Source organism: Chondrus crispus, genomic scaffold (genome assembly GCF_000350225.1).
Source record: "Chondrus crispus Stackhouse genomic scaffold, scaffold_262, whole genome shotgun sequence".
In the NCBI taxonomy this organism is placed as follows: domain Eukaryota; phylum Rhodophyta; class Florideophyceae; order Gigartinales; family Gigartinaceae; genus Chondrus; species Chondrus crispus.
Genome location: NW_005179135.1, coordinates 85,169 through 100,153, shown reverse-complemented (window position 1 = coordinate 100,153; position 14,985 = coordinate 85,169). Strand labels below are relative to the sequence as shown.

Below are 14,985 nucleotides of genomic sequence, written 5' to 3'. Positions count from 1 at the left end.
GGCCATTATCTTTCGAAATGTGTGCCGAAGCGGCTGGTGGTACCGCTCTCCCAACCCCAGACTTGAATGGGCCTCGACACCAGTGCTATCAACACTAAGAGTTTTAAAGGTGTGACCAAAATATGTCCCTTGGTCTACGAGTATGCGATTCGGAAGGCCAGTGTAGATCATAGCCCAGCAATCCAAGATGGTAGACCAAATCGTGTTCGTCGATACGTCAGGAACGAAGCGAGCTGCGCTAAAACGCGTGCCTTCGTCTACGATGTGAAGAACCGGCTTGCTATCAATAGTCACGATGTCAAGTAGAACATGTTCATTGAAACGGGCATTTTCGGCACCAAAAGAGACCCTAAAACGCGTAGGAGCAGTATGAATACGTTGACAAGGGTCGCAGCGCCTAGACAGATCTTGAAGGATCCCCAGGGTTCCTGCTGTAGTTTCTTCCGCGCGTACTTTCTTCAACATATTGAAGAGCTTTTCTGCAGATGGGTGGACGAACTGTTTATGCAGTTTACCAAGTTGCGATCTTGAAAACATTACGGAGGAAGAACAATCCATTTCGACGTAGACATGGCCGCTCTTGGAACGTAACAGAGGTACATGCCATTCGTCAAAGTAAAACAAGGAACCGTTGGTTTGCGCAATGCTACGTCTCGTCAACCTGTTAGCTACCGTATCGGCCATAAGTGCTTCACGATCAAGCACGTCCAAACCAAGTAGTGCAGGAATGTCAGCATTCACAACATCCATCTCAACGGCTATGGGTGGTTTACCAGGTAGTGTTGCGAGCGGAAGCGAGGCCTTGCTAAGAGAGTTGTAAGAGGTGTCTGCGAATCAGAAACGGTTCGGGGACCATTTCAGGTGAGGGACACGACGTCCAAATCGACGGAAGACTGACTTGAGCTCCCTTAGACCAATACAGGATTTTGGAGCACCGATATCCACACAGAAACCTGGGGTGTCAGTGCGGCTACTTCGAATACGTTTCATCTCCTCGGAGAGCTTAGAAACGTGTACAGACGTAGCTTCAATAGATATCGGCTTTTTACGCCTCGGGTCAGTCGTTCTATGGGTCATGGCCCATTTGCAATGGCGGCGATCCCGAGGCTTTATTGATCGTCGCCTGCCCCAAAATCCGAAAGACGCTTCGGCTTTGAGCTGTTATCCGCAGATAGCGAAGCAGACAAAATGTTGGTGAACCATTCTTTGTCAACTTGATCCACGAAGCGAGTTTCGATAGTCTCTTCTGCGTTCACCATGTCATCAAATAGGGCAAGTTCATCCTGAGTGCCACATAAGCGCACATCCATCTGGTTAGTGTCTTCTTCATCATGATCAGAAGAGACCAAGTCATCTTGCGGATCTCCCTCCATTCGGAGGACCAGGTCTGATACGATGTGAACAGCGGCATCACCGTTCTTAAGTCGATCTCTGACGTAGTTACGAATGGATCCCTGTTGACAACTATGTCCAGGATTCCACTTCTGCTTGCAGCGATGACAGATCCCTTTACGCCGGCTCTCAGAGAACGAGTCGGGGGACTGAGGAGTTCGATTATTGGACGTCATTCGTGTAGAAGAACCATACTTCTGAACAAACTTAGGATGTCTCCCATACTGTTGATGATAGGTACCATCTTTAAGAAAATGTGAACCCGCTGCAGAGGTATTCGACATCTTAATTTCGCTTTCAAGTTGAAGATGCTCCCTTATAGCCGTGACAAAACCGTTAAACGTATGTTTAGCAGTTATGATGTTTCCAATTGGGGTCATCGCCCACGAGAATCCCATTACAGCTTTGCGGAGGTAGTTTATCTTGTTAGCGTTGGAACGAAACTGCGGTTGGCACTGCGGGGTAAGACGCCCGAGAAGATCAATTATCTGCGTGAGACCCTCAGACTGTAGCATAAACACCCCTAAACGGATAGGGGTGTATGCTTAGTCCTGGAAGACCCGTACGTACGAGAAGACGGGGGAAGTCGGACCAGCTAACGAAACCGGAGCATGGGCCCGGGTAGCGTGGTAGAGCGGGATCGGGGGAGGACGCGCACACGCGCGGGCCGATCTACGCCTCGACGCCCCGGAGCAGCGCTGGGTTACGTTCCAGCGCTGACGGGCGGAGGTGGATCTAGGCTCGCTCGCGTGCTCGCGCGTCCTCTACCCGCGCTCGGTCTCGCCTTAAGGTACCTAACGGAAGCTTCCTTAGGATAAGCTGGAAGTCAGACCTAGGCGGTCGGTCGTGGACAAGTCCGTGCTTGTCCCCTTCGCCGCCGCCGGTCCGCTCCGTCATTTAATGTACAATTAGTCTATCGTAACTTAGTACAGTACGTACTGTACTATGGGGCACTACTGTAGTCGGCACTGTCAGCCGACGGGGCTGACTGTATACGTGTTGTACACGTATAGTACATGTGGGGGCGCGTGCCCCCGTACACGTGTGGTACCGGCTGTCTGTAAGGTTCGTGCCTTACAGAGCCGGATCCAATTTCTAATCTAATTCTTTTGTAGTTATACTACACAGACGGGTTTGAAACATCATGCTCTGACATATGCGTTTCTAAGCGTAGAGTCTCAAGCATCCCTTGAACTTGTAGTTGACGAGCATCGCTGTTGCACTCGAGAGTCATCATGTGCGCCATCTCTTCGAAGCCCATAGTATCCGTAGCATTGTTAAAGAAGAATGTACGGGCTGGACCGGCAAGTACGTTAATGAAGAAATCGGCTTTCTGACGAGGCTTAAGACGATGCTGGCGAGCACAGACATTGTAGTCCCTGAGAGTCATTTCAATTGACTGTGACAAATCTCCAGTAAACTTGTTGTCCTTGGAATAGTGAAAGACATTCGTAGCCTGACGAGAGTCATTGAAATCGCCCTCATTCACATCTTCAGGATCGTCAGTTGACAACCAGCGAACCTCCGAACGACGAGGAGAATGTCTGATGCCTTGGTTCTCACGATTGAACGAGCCTGTACGTGTATCGGGATGGGCGGCATTTTCATTCTCCGGTGTAGCTATGTTGCCCGACGGAACGCCCTGCTCGGTTCGAGGATCATTCAAAGATGCACGGACAGACAGACGGCGGATCAAATCGGGGGAACCTCGAGTGGTTTTGAAACGATCAACGGCAGCGAAAATGGTTTCTCGATCACAGTCGATAAAGTCGGCGAACCAAACATGAATAGCCACATTCTTATTGCTTTTGTCATCGTCGGACAGATTCAGCATATCGAATATCGGCTCTTGTGGGCACACACAACCGTAAAAGGCGGCAACATTGTGAAGGGTGACCAGAGCGAAGAGAGGGGCGCGAAAGAGTCGATCAATGAATATATCAACGGGAGAGGGTAGAAGGTTCTGGATGTGTTCTTCTACTTCTTCAGCGCCAGGCATGGGGGAGGATGTCGACGAAGAGCTTATGATTGGATACATGTCCAGGACAGCCTTGGCAACAGCAACCAAATCCTTTAGAAAATCATCAGGAAGTCTCACGTTTTCGACACTCTTCTTGAGACGCTCGTAATGCGTCAGCAGCTGACCACGAGTTGTAGCACCAGAAATCATAGTTGATAAAACGGTCTAGAGCCTACAAAAGGTTCAGAATCCGGATTGTCGTTGAACGCGGTTCGTAGGCTCGCGCGAAGCTGCCCGTGAGCACAATCTAACGTGTGGCGGAGCCCGCGCGGGAAGGGTCGAAGACAGGAGGAGGAATAGGAAGGAAAGAGGGCGGGGGGCAGAAAGAAAGGCTAGGCGAAGCGCCTTAGCGAGCGAAGAAGACCAAGCGGATGGTTTACTTCTGACTTTTATTCTGTCCCTCTCTCTCTAATCATGCCTCACTTGCCGCTTATGTGGGGACGACGAGCGTGGCCGTCGAGTGCTCGACGGCGCGTTCAGTTCGATCCTAAACTCTGAATAAATTAAATAGCACGTGACAAAAACTTACTCAAAATTAGGTCTACAGTACCGGTCGGCGGTGAACGGAAATCAGCATGCAGAGCGTATATCAACGACAAGAATAAAGAGTTTTTTCGGGCCACGGCCATTATTTGAGGTTGCCAAATTAGTTTCCATGCGATTCAGACCTGTAAAAGTGGTTCATTTAAGTGACTTCATTCCTTTGAATAAACACATGATGTGATTTCGTTACATTTGTAAAGCTACAGTACCGTTCTCACTGGTCTAATTCTGGAAAAGGGTCAATTCTGGACAATATATTTTTGAGTACCCCGCCTTCGAACCTCTTTATCTCTCTCACACACCCCTCCCCCATCCTTCAATGCCTACCGCCCCTCTCCCAACTCCCTCATGCTTCCGTAGACAATGCTCCTGATCGGTGGTGCGAACATGCCGAGCTCCATGTGCTCTCAAACTATCGCACATAACAAAGGGATTGGTAAAAGAAAAGATGAGCGTATCAGACGGGACAAAGCATTACAGCTCCTGCAGCGCAGCATCTCTCCAAGGGAAGTGTCCACTCGAAGTGGTGTCACTCGCACGACAGTGTATAATATTCGAAAGGCTATCATAGATGGGGACACGCAACAGCTCGCAAAACTGCTCGATCCGGAAAAACACTTCGCAGGCCGTCGCACAGTTCTCACAAGTGCTGAGCAGAGTCTTGTCGTTCACAAGACTCTCGAAGAAGCTGAGAAAGGTTTTGCCGTTGGCTGTTCTCTAATGAAGAGCATTCAGGGCAAGATATCGACAGGAAGAGAAAATGCATTCTCCAACCGCGTCCAATCCTCCGACGCCGTACGCTCATTCAGAGCACGACATAGAGAATTGGCCTATAGGGCATCCCAGAACGTTTCCATGGCAAGGCTAGCGGCAGAGAATTCAACACATATGGGCAGTCTGAAGGAAGTTATTTTGAAACTTCAGAAAGAGTTCCCAGAGGTCCTCAGAGACCCTCACAAAATATGGAACTGGGATGAAACCGCTGTATGCGGTGAGTACGGTCGTAACGTCAAGTGCTTCACCTCGTCCAGCAGCAAGCAGGGCGGTGCTCGCTTGCGCATTAGGGATCCCGGTAAGCACTTGACAGCAGGACTTGCTGTCGCAGCATGTGGCAACATAGTGCCCCTTTTTTTGATAGTCTCTGGTAAGAAAGTCATGAAATCATGGCGTAGGCCTCTCGATAGGGAGGACTTCACTAATATGAATGGTGTAGTACACTGGTTGTGCAACGAAAAATGGTTTCCTCATGACGCAGAGCTTGTTGTTACACCACACGGCTCAATCGACAAAGCCGTAATTGTCAAAGTTATTCATCATATCAATCCACATGCGCGAAAACAGTACCATTCCATGAGCATATCCTTCTCCTATTAGACGGACACAGTTCTAGACAGGGCGATGTATGGCTCGAAGAATGCGAGAAGCTTCGAATTTTGGTGGTCAAGTTGCCTGCTAATACAACCCCTCTGTTGCAGCCGTGCGACCAGTCTGTGAATAGAATTTTTCAAAAAACGGTTCGGTCTACACGGGATGAGCTCCTGATGATCAGCCACATGACGTGGGCAAACTCTGCTTTTAAGATAAAGCTCGCTGTGGCGGGTTATCGCGCGTTCACTCCAGAGATTGCCAGGAAGGCATTTTATGGGTCTGGATTATGGCCAATGGATTTTAGGTTTCTTGACCGAATTGCGCCTCGTCAAGTCAGTGATAACCTCAAAGGACCTTTGTGCAGTAGTGTGAACACACGAAGTAGTCGGGCAGTTCGTGATTCTCATTTGGGAGAATCAGGTTAGAAATGAATTGTGCGCCTTGCTAGACAGAATTAGACAATTATCAAACGGCCCTGGCTCGGCCAGTAATACACTAGAAGAGATACAGGTACTATTGAACGACGAGCTCAATGTCAACAGACTGCTTGATTCGCAGGTCTCTCCACCCAAGCTTGCAAAGACTTCACAACGTGGTCGTAAAGTCAATGCACGCATGGCCGGAGCCCAGAGTCTTCAAGCAAGGTCAGAAAAAGGGACCCCAAAGCGAAGACTTGAGAGTGTCTTCAATTCTGAAAACGCCATTGAACAGAGCACTCCGATACCTATCACAGGGACCAAATTTGAAGGGAACAAAGAAAACCGTTGTCCAGGTGAGGACGGTGTTTCGTGCAAAGGCTGATTGACTTAAAGGGAGACGTTTTGGATGATATTCCAATTGCGTCATGGCGCCAAGTCCGAAGAAGTAGCAATATCGGCGGGCAAGGGTGTGTTGAAGACGAGAGAACGGAAGTGGCAGCCTCAGGCCTCGTCGGTTTGTCTCACTATCGATAAGAGTGCTCAACTCCCTGTCCAGAATTGACCCCTTTTCCCATTTTCCGTCTGTTGACGAGCTCAGGAATGGCAAAAAAACCTTGGTCTGATTGGTAAAAACGTTGATTTTTGCACTTCTGGAAAGTGTCCAGAATTAAACCAGTGAGAACGGTACTGTATACGCGCGCTTTATGTGTTTATTGAGGGCCATTCCATTCATCGTGATTGGCAATCACGCAATCACGCAATCACGTCAATAAATGGTGGCTGCTCCCTTGTGGTTGGTTGTTTATATTAAGTTTCCTAAAAAATGGTCATGCTCATTAAAGAAATAAACAATCGACTTAAAATTAATCTTGTGCTCCAACTTGCAGAAAGACGTTAAATTAATGGCGTGATCGCGTGATTGCGTGATTGCAGGATTGCCAATCACGATGAATGGAATGGCCCTGAGCTTTAAAATGTCAAAATCGGTGAAGGACTGGGTAGGATACGGCCTTTTCACCAGACATGCCTAGAAAAAAAAAACGTCACTTTGCCACATTTTATCATGAACTCTTATGCCTGGCGCCTGGAGCAGGAGGGACACGTCCGAATCTGTGATTCAGATTTGGGCATTACAGAACGTTTTGATAGGAACATGAGGCAACTGATTTAGGATATCTGTAATTCTTTTTACAAATTCACGCCTACGGATCGCACCGACTGCTTCCACTGCCGGACCCCTGCCGGACCCCTGCCGGACCCCTGCCGGACCCCTGCCGGACCCCTGCCGGCCGCCTGCCTGGAACCCCCTCCCCTGTCCTCGTCCGGCCCGTCTTGCTGGCGTTGGCACCAACGCTTCTGAATCCGGGGACATTCCGCCACCAAGCGCGTGCGGGCAATCATTGCCCGGCCGTCCCTGTGTTGGGGTCTCTCGGCGACCTGCGCCATCTCTGCCGGGTTGGCGGCACTGAATGGCTTGCGATAGTCGCGCGTCACTTTGCATGTGGGCGAGCTTTCTATCTTGTCCATCAAAGCTCGCAGACCGGTTCTCGCCGCGACGGTGTCCAACAAGTCCACCTGCCCACTCGGCGCATGACTCGACTTGGGGGGACCTTCAGGCGGGGTACGTGCCCTCCGGGGTACGTGCCCTCCGCGAGGGTACCGTACTCGTATCGCCCTACGGCTTTCGTTGCAGTACTGTACTGTATTACCGATGGACTGGACAAGCCCCTGGAGTACAGCACTGTATCATACGCCTCCCTGGAGTCCCTTGCAGCTCTCGTTGCTGGCGTAGAATTCTTGTCAGAGTCGCGATCAGGAGAATAGGTCCTGCGCGGTCATCCGCTCCGAGACGTCTGGCCCTGGCCCCGTCTCATTTTTGCCCCTGGTGTTGGGTCCATGACTCAGCTCGCCTGGTATGCCGTGTTGTAGCGCATTTTTAATCGTTTAAATATCATTGGTGCGCCACTGCCAACAGTGGACGAAGCATGATGGAATCGCTACGGGAAATACCTGTCACTGTAAGTCCAGTTATGCTTGTGACCACGTCTTTCCAAAACTTGCACGGACGTTTATAGTTTCGCCTAAAATTTCCGCAAACGTTTTAATGCGAGGGTGCACGTCTCCAGAATGTTTCTGAGTTTCGCAGAAAAAGTTGCTCAAACTTTCGGCAGCACTTTGGGAACCTTTGAAACTTCAGAAACATTCATCAACCTTTTCAAAGATGCCGGATCGCATTACAGCTCCGATCGAGGGTGGATGGAAATATTCCATCATTGAGGCCTTGCTTGCAGGATCCAACAAGGTCCACCACCGGGACCAATGGGAGTGCCGTTTGAGGCGAATATCAGAAAAATCAATTGTCAACCAGGATTTTACGGAGCCATGAGCCCTGGTAGTTGGGACCAAAGTTGTATGGCTCTGGGTCACAGGCTCTGGGTCACAGGCTCTGGTACCCAGGGCCATTATTGGGACGTATTCTCCTGAATGCGACTCTGTCAGTGCGTCGCGAGAGCAGCCTTACTGAACTCACGATGTGCCAACACCGCAGCAACAATCCGCACCACTGCCGCTCTCTCCTTTGAGGAATGTAGGAAATCACTCCAGACTTCACTCTCAATCGGGCACTTGCCGTAAAATAGCTGTGGGCCATTGGATGTCCTGCATTTATTCGAATGCGAAGGGTGGAAGCAAACCTTTCCCGCCCTCTGCGAGAAGACCAAGAACGAAAAACGACTACCCTTGGGTAACGACTGACAACGACAAGAGAGAAAAAAGAGATTCCGAGAGAGAGAGAGATATAGAGAAGAGCAAGCGCCGCTTTGCTACCGCCGCCTATTCAAATCCGAACAACACCCCCTATTCGCAAGCACCATGGCTGATCCATACAGTATCTTGGGCCTCACTGGCCCGGCTGAGCAAGTCGTCCGCCTTATCGCAAGCCTCATCGAACGACACAAAGCCTACAAGGAAAACAAAACGCTGTCTACGGAAGTGCTCACTGCCTACACTACCTTGCAGGCAGACATCACGGAGCTTGAAAACATGCCGATCTATGGAACGTCGTCGCAGCACACGCGCTTGCTCCAACGTGAAATCGACGGCATCTCTAGCTTCATACTGAAGTCCCTCGCTGAGCTGCAGAAAGAGTTGGACGACCCAAAAGCGAGACTCGGTGCGTTCGCCTCTGCAATGGGAGATAGAGAAGTCCTAGAGAAGCGAAAGCAAGAAGCGGACCGCCTTCACAAACGTATTGTACAAGCAAGCACGGGCATCGATACTCGCACGGCCGTCGAGTCGATCGGCATCGATACTCGCGCGACTCGCGCGGCCGTCGAGTCGATCAGACGAGGCACGGGTAATATGTTCAGGGCGTCGATAAGAGCCGAACATAATCCTGCGTCGATATGTGTGAAGCTTGATTCTCGGGGGAGCGATGGATTACCAAACACGTGTGAGTCGCGTCTAAAAGCGGCTGTGCTACGGAGAGATAGGAACAAGCAAGTGGGTGCGACAGCAGTGGGACAGGGCGGAGTCGGGAAGACATGTGCTCTACGAGCGATCGCGCACGATGTTGAGATTATGGCAGAGTTCTCGGGAGGAGTGTACTTCATGTCGTTGGGGAAAGATGGAAACGTGGGACGGCTGATTGAAGAACTGTGTCTGATTGTGGAAGCGTCCGGTGGGAACCAGACGGCTGTGGAAATGCGAGAGCAGAGCGAGTTTGAAAGGGTGTTAGCGAAGGTACAAGCGTGGTTTTGTAGTCATGTGTGCCTGTTCATCATTGATGATGTGTGGGTGGTGAATGATATAGACGCGAATATCCTTCAAAAGTTGTCTGTTCTGGCTGAGACTGCGGGGGGCAGCGGGGGAAGGAGGAGCAGACTACTGTACTCCACGAGGGATAAGGAGCTGCGTCAGATTGGGGAGCGGGTTGCTTTCGAGCCTAGGGAGAAGGTAGGGAAAGAAGCAGTTGAGATGCTTGTGCACGCGAGTGAGGCAAATGGAGAGGAAGTGGATGATGCGAGATGCAAGGAAGCCGTGGGTGAAATACTGAAAATGTGTGGCGGATTGCCGCTTGCGCTGAACGTGGCGGGAACGAGCGTGAGGTACATGAGGGAAAGATGGGAGGGAGAAGTAACAGAAGCATGGGGGGCGTACCTTTCGAGGATGAAGAGTCGTAACACGATTCGCGGGGAGAGTCCGAAGGACGGATATTCGTCGTTGGATGGGACATTGCATACGTCTCTAGATATCCTGGAGGCCGATGTGGGAAGGAGTGGGGAGACAGTTGGTGAATTTTCGTTTCGAAAAATGCACCGGAGTCTGTGCGTTATGAAGAAGCAAGACCGGATACCTTTGGGTTTGGTTGGAGATTTGTGGGAGATGGACGAGGAGCGGACGGAAAGGTGTGCAAAGGAGATGGAAAGGGTTGGACTAGTAGAAGTGCAGTATGAGAAGGATTGTGGTGGGTTGCGGGTGCATGATCTGACGCACGATTTCGCGGTGGAAGAAGCGAAGAAGAAGGAGGGTGTAGAAGAGTGGTATAAGAACATGGCGCATGTGTGCAGGGCAGGAGAAGGGTTGCTTGCGATGAGTGAGGACCGAGACGGAGAGGGGAAGAGCGCACGGGAGGAGTATGTTTTCGAGAATATATATCGTGTTTTGAAACAGGGTGGGTGTGTAGAGGATCTGAAGAGGCTATTTTTGAGTGCGCGATGGGTGAAGACAGTGATACGGAGAGGCGGGGTTTGGCAATACGAGGAAGCTGTGAAGGGTTTGAGTAGAGACTTGAAGGGGAAAAGAGGAAGCGGGAAGGTGGGAATGGGACGGGCAGATAAGGATGCAGTGGATGGAATGGTTTTGATGATGCGGGCGGCGCGACTGAGTGTACCGTTTTGTGGTGAAAACAGTGCCGGGATTTACTTTCAACTATATGGGCGAGTGAAGCACAAGGCACGGGATTCAAGTTGTGTGCGAAAAATGCTGGAGGAAATTGAGAGATACGCACCACGGCCGTGGGTGCGGCCTGTGAGTGAGTGTGTAGCGCGAGCCGATGGAAAGATGGTGGAGCAGATTGTTCTGCCAAATTTCGGTACTAGAATTCAAGTGGGCATGGATTCCAGTGGTGAAGTGTATGGATGTCAAGTGGAGCGGTTCGGGGCAAAAGTAACAGTTTTCACGCAATCTGCTGAGAAGGAGACGAAGATGGTTGAATTAGAAGGCGAGTTCGAAACGGAGAGCCAGAGCCAGGGCCCAGGGGATCTTGAAGCAAGCAGTCAATTAGAAGGCGAGTTCGAAACGGAGAGCCAGAGCCAGGGCCCAGGGGATCTTGAAGCAAGCAGGCGCAAAATGTGTCGACGACAAGAGCCACCTGCGCAACTCTCTGTGAGAGGAAGGAGAATGTTGTTGTGGGATATGAAGACGGGACGTTAAGGCTGTGGAGCGTGACTGCAGAAAACCCGAGCGTGACAAGAGCCATCTGCGCAACTCTCTGTGAGAGGAAGGAGAATGTTGTTGTGGGATATGAAGACGGGACGTTAAGGCTGTGGAGTACGTCGGAGAGGAAAGTATTGAGAATTTTCCGCGGTCACAAGTCGAGAGTGATTTGTGTTGCGATGAGTGGGGACGGAAGACGTGTGGTATCTGGATCCCGGGACAAGAGCGTGCGGGTGTGGGACGTGGAGACGGGAGCACAAGTCGGGGAGGCGTTAGTTGGACACACGGCTTGGGTGTTTAGCGTTGCGATGAGTGGGGACGGAAGACGTGTGGTATCTGGATCCCGGGACAAGAGCGTGCGGGTGTGGGACGTGGAGACGGGAGCACAAGTCGGGGAGGCGTTAGTTGGACACACGGCTTCTGTGTTAAGCGTTGCGATGAGTGGGGACGGAAGACGTGTGGTATCTGGATCCCGGGACAAGAGCGTGCGGGTGTGGGACGTGGAGACGGGAGCACAAGTCGGGGAGGCGTTAGTTGGACACACGGATCGGGCGGGTAGCGTTGCGATGAGTGGGGACGGAAGACGTGTGGTATCTGGATCGTGGGACAAGAGCGTGCGGGTGTGGGACGTGGAGACGGGAGCACAAGTCGGGGAGGCGTTAGTTGGACACACGGATTCGGTGTGGAGCGTTGCGATGAGTGAGGACGGAAGACGTGTGGTATCTGGATCTCGGGACAAGAGCGTGCGGGTGTTGGACGTGGAGACGGGAGCACAAGTCGGGGAGGCGTTAGTTGGACACACGCATTCGGTGGGTAGCGTTGCGATGAGTGGGGACGGAAGACGTGTGGTATCTGGATCGGTTGACGAGAGCGTGCGGGTGTGGGACGTGGAGACGGGAGCACAAGTCGGGGAGGCGTTAGTTGGACACACGCATTTGGTGTGGAGCGTTGCGATGAGTGGGGACGGAAGACGTGTGGTATCTGGATCGTATGACGGGAGCGTGCGGGTGTGGGACGTGGAGAGAGGGATCACACTTCATACCGGGTGGGAAGAGGATTGGGAAGAAATCACGGCTCGGTTCCTGAAGACGGCAGACTTTGGTACTGCTTCCCGCGCAGGACGAACATCACAAATATTTGCAAGGGAGGGAAGAATTGTGCAAAGGCGAGAGGATGGGTCTGAGGCTGTCTTGGCCCAGTTGGAGAGTTACGTAGATTACGTATACCTGCAAGAAGCAAACTTGCAGGTAGACCACGATCACGGGGTCGCAGTTGCAGGGGCGGGCCATCTGGTTGCTATCATGAAGCTAGTGGTGTAAGCTAGTGGTGTAAGTAAGTACCGAAGTGCGATGGCCGCTTGCCGCCCGTGACAGTCGTAGTGCGTTGAGGGTTTTATGCTTTGTTTTTGATTTGTGAATGCGTGAGAAGCTCGCCTCACGGACGTTGCAATCCATTTATGTGTCCATGTATGTGTATGTATGAACTAGCGACCTGCTTCCGTTCATCGTGCGCTCTTGTGCTCAATTTAATATCTTGTGCAATGCAATGATGTGCAGGCAGCTGGCCATTAGTTGCGGGCAAGTGAAGATAAAGGTATTCGTGAATGAACGGTGTGTTGAGAAGCGTTGCAGACCGGGTCAAAGCGGGGGCCAATCTCACTTTGAAGAGGCGATGGGTACGCGTGCACAGGTTTCCACGCGCACAGGTCCACACGTGTGAGAAGACAAGTGGCAAACGAGGCCAACTTTTTAAACGAGGCCAACTTTTTTCCTCAATTTTTACCATAAATTTCAATTTTACTAAACATTTGGGCCTCTCCCTTTACGGAGCGTCAGCGTCGTCACTCACTCCAATTACGAACACCGCCCTTGCAAGGGGCATCGGTTACTGTGAGAGAAAAGCACTGGGCAAAAGGGAAAAGTGTCCTGGCCGGCACAGGTAACACAAGCGGCCTCCAGTGACAGACCGACCGCGATAAGCTGTCTGCTCACAGCCAGCAGCGAGACGGATAAGCGAGACGGATAAGTAGGAGCGAGAGTAGAAAGGACGAAAGATGTTCTATGAGTTTGTCTAGCCTGCGCCCCGCCGCCGCCACGCTCCGCCAGCGGCGACAACAGCGCGCCCCAGCTCTCGATCCCGCTGCTGCTGCCGCCGCTCATCCTCGCGCGCTGCCGGTGCCAGAGAGGGGGGCGGGAAGGGCGGGGCGGGGCGGGGGGGGGGGAGGGGGAGGGGGATGCTCGCCCGCAGATCGCGGTGCGGCGCGCCGCGGCCCCGATGTTTGTGCACACCGCCCGGGCGCGCGCAAGCAAAGCCGGGTCGCGGCGGGGAAGCGTCCGCCACGCGACTAGAACGCGGCGGGGTCTCGAGCGCTGTCCATACGTGCGGCGGCGACGGGCGCGCGCGCGCGCAAGGGAGAGCGGGGGAAGGGGGAGGGAAGCACAGCGCGTCGGGGTGAGGGCGCGCGCAACGGCGGCGGCGACGCTTATTCGGACGCACGCGCTTTGAAAGGGATGCGCGCATTGCTGCGCACGAGCGGGAAGCAGGGCGGCATGGTGCTTGCGCTGCGAGTCGCGCGTGGTTTGAACGGCAAGCGTTTGCGGGCGGAGCTGCAGCCATGCTACGTGCGGCGTAGAAGACGCACGGCGGCGCGATTTGCGCCAACCCGCCGGCACGCGCCATCCGCCCGCACCTCAGCGACTGCGACCGGCCGTGCCCCGCGTGGGGCGCGCCGAAATAAGCACGTGGAGAGAGGGCGCAGTTACGCGCGGCGGACGGCGGACGGCGGACGGCGGCCCGGGTAAGCTAAAATGGGGCTTGAATCTGCAGCAGTCGCGCGGGGAGGCCTTGGCGCGCAACAGGTGGCCGCGCGCCCGTTTTGATCGCGCGCCCCCGCCGGGCGGTCGAGAGGCTTGATGGGGGCGATGCCTTCCAGGCAGGCCGTCACTTTACTCGGCGGCGAAACGCACGGTAACGGGGCCATGCTCACCACCCGCAGCGACCCTCACTCCACGTTGAGGCTTGCAACACGTGGTCATTGTGGGCGAGGGAAGGAAGCTCATTTCTTCAGGCACAACATCAGTGTCGTCGGAATATGGCGGAAGCAAGCGACGCTCGCACTTGATCGACTACTCGGCGAAAGCCACAAATGTGCTGGAAGGGGATCATCGTTGCGGAATAGTAATTCAAATATGTTTTTTAGGTTTGCAGTCGCCCGAATGTTGCCACTCTTTATTTCCACAGCAATGGCACCACCACTTGAATTTGCACGCCTACGCAGTAGCGTATACTCCACTCACTTCGACAGCGATAACAGTTCGGTAACTATTTTGGCAAATATAAACTATTTTGGCGACGCACTGCTTCCCCTTTTTGCCGCACTTTTCCGAAACCGAGTCACCCAGATCCGCCCCTGTGACAATACCCAGACACGTGCACACATAGCACACGTACCACACGCACAGGCTCACACCCGCCGGCGTGAGACCAGTAGACTTAGTGTTGAGAGAGCAGGCCCAGACAGTAAAGACTGCCCCATCGTTCCTGCACTACATTCTCACCATACACTATTCATTGCACGTTAATTAAAAAATTGTGCAAGTCTTTTGAGAACAACAACGTCATCATAGAAGCATCTTTGTTTCTACATATTCTTTTTACTCTTAACACACTTGACCAACAACCCTTAAATAGTCGAGCCTAAACAAAACCCAGCAGTTGTCCATCTTACAGCCAACACTTTTTTGGTGCACATACCCATCACTTTCATATTTTTAATTTCAGCTTTTTATCTCTCATGTACCTTTTAAA

At 52.4% G+C, this 14,985-nt stretch overlaps 3 protein-coding genes; all 3 read left to right on the top strand.

Moving 5' to 3' along the window:
- Positions 1-7,241: 7,241 nt before the first annotated feature.
- CHC_T00005011001 (hypothetical protein) lies at positions 7,242-7,731 on the top strand. XM_005716302.1 is given in 2 exon segments: positions 7,242-7,682; positions 7,683-7,731. The coding sequence occupies 1 exon segment, from the start codon at positions 7,242-7,244 to the stop codon at positions 7,680-7,682; it is 441 nt and encodes a 146-aa protein (XP_005716359.1). The 3' UTR covers positions 7,683-7,731.
- Positions 7,732-8,931: 1,200 nt separating this feature from the next.
- On the top strand, positions 8,932-11,175 carry CHC_T00008346001 (NB-ARC protein). The gene has a single exon (XM_005716301.1). The coding sequence runs from the start codon at positions 8,932-8,934 to the stop codon at positions 11,173-11,175; it is 2,244 nt and encodes a 747-aa protein (XP_005716358.1).
- A 956-nt stretch (positions 11,176-12,131) lies between these two features.
- On the top strand, positions 12,132-12,595 carry CHC_T00005010001 (hypothetical protein). XM_005716300.1 is given in 2 exon segments: positions 12,132-12,497; positions 12,498-12,595. 1 exon segment carries the CDS (start codon positions 12,132-12,134, stop codon positions 12,495-12,497), a length of 366 nt encoding a protein of 121 aa, XP_005716357.1. The 3' UTR covers positions 12,498-12,595.
- Positions 12,596-14,985: the final 2,390 nt, after the last annotated feature.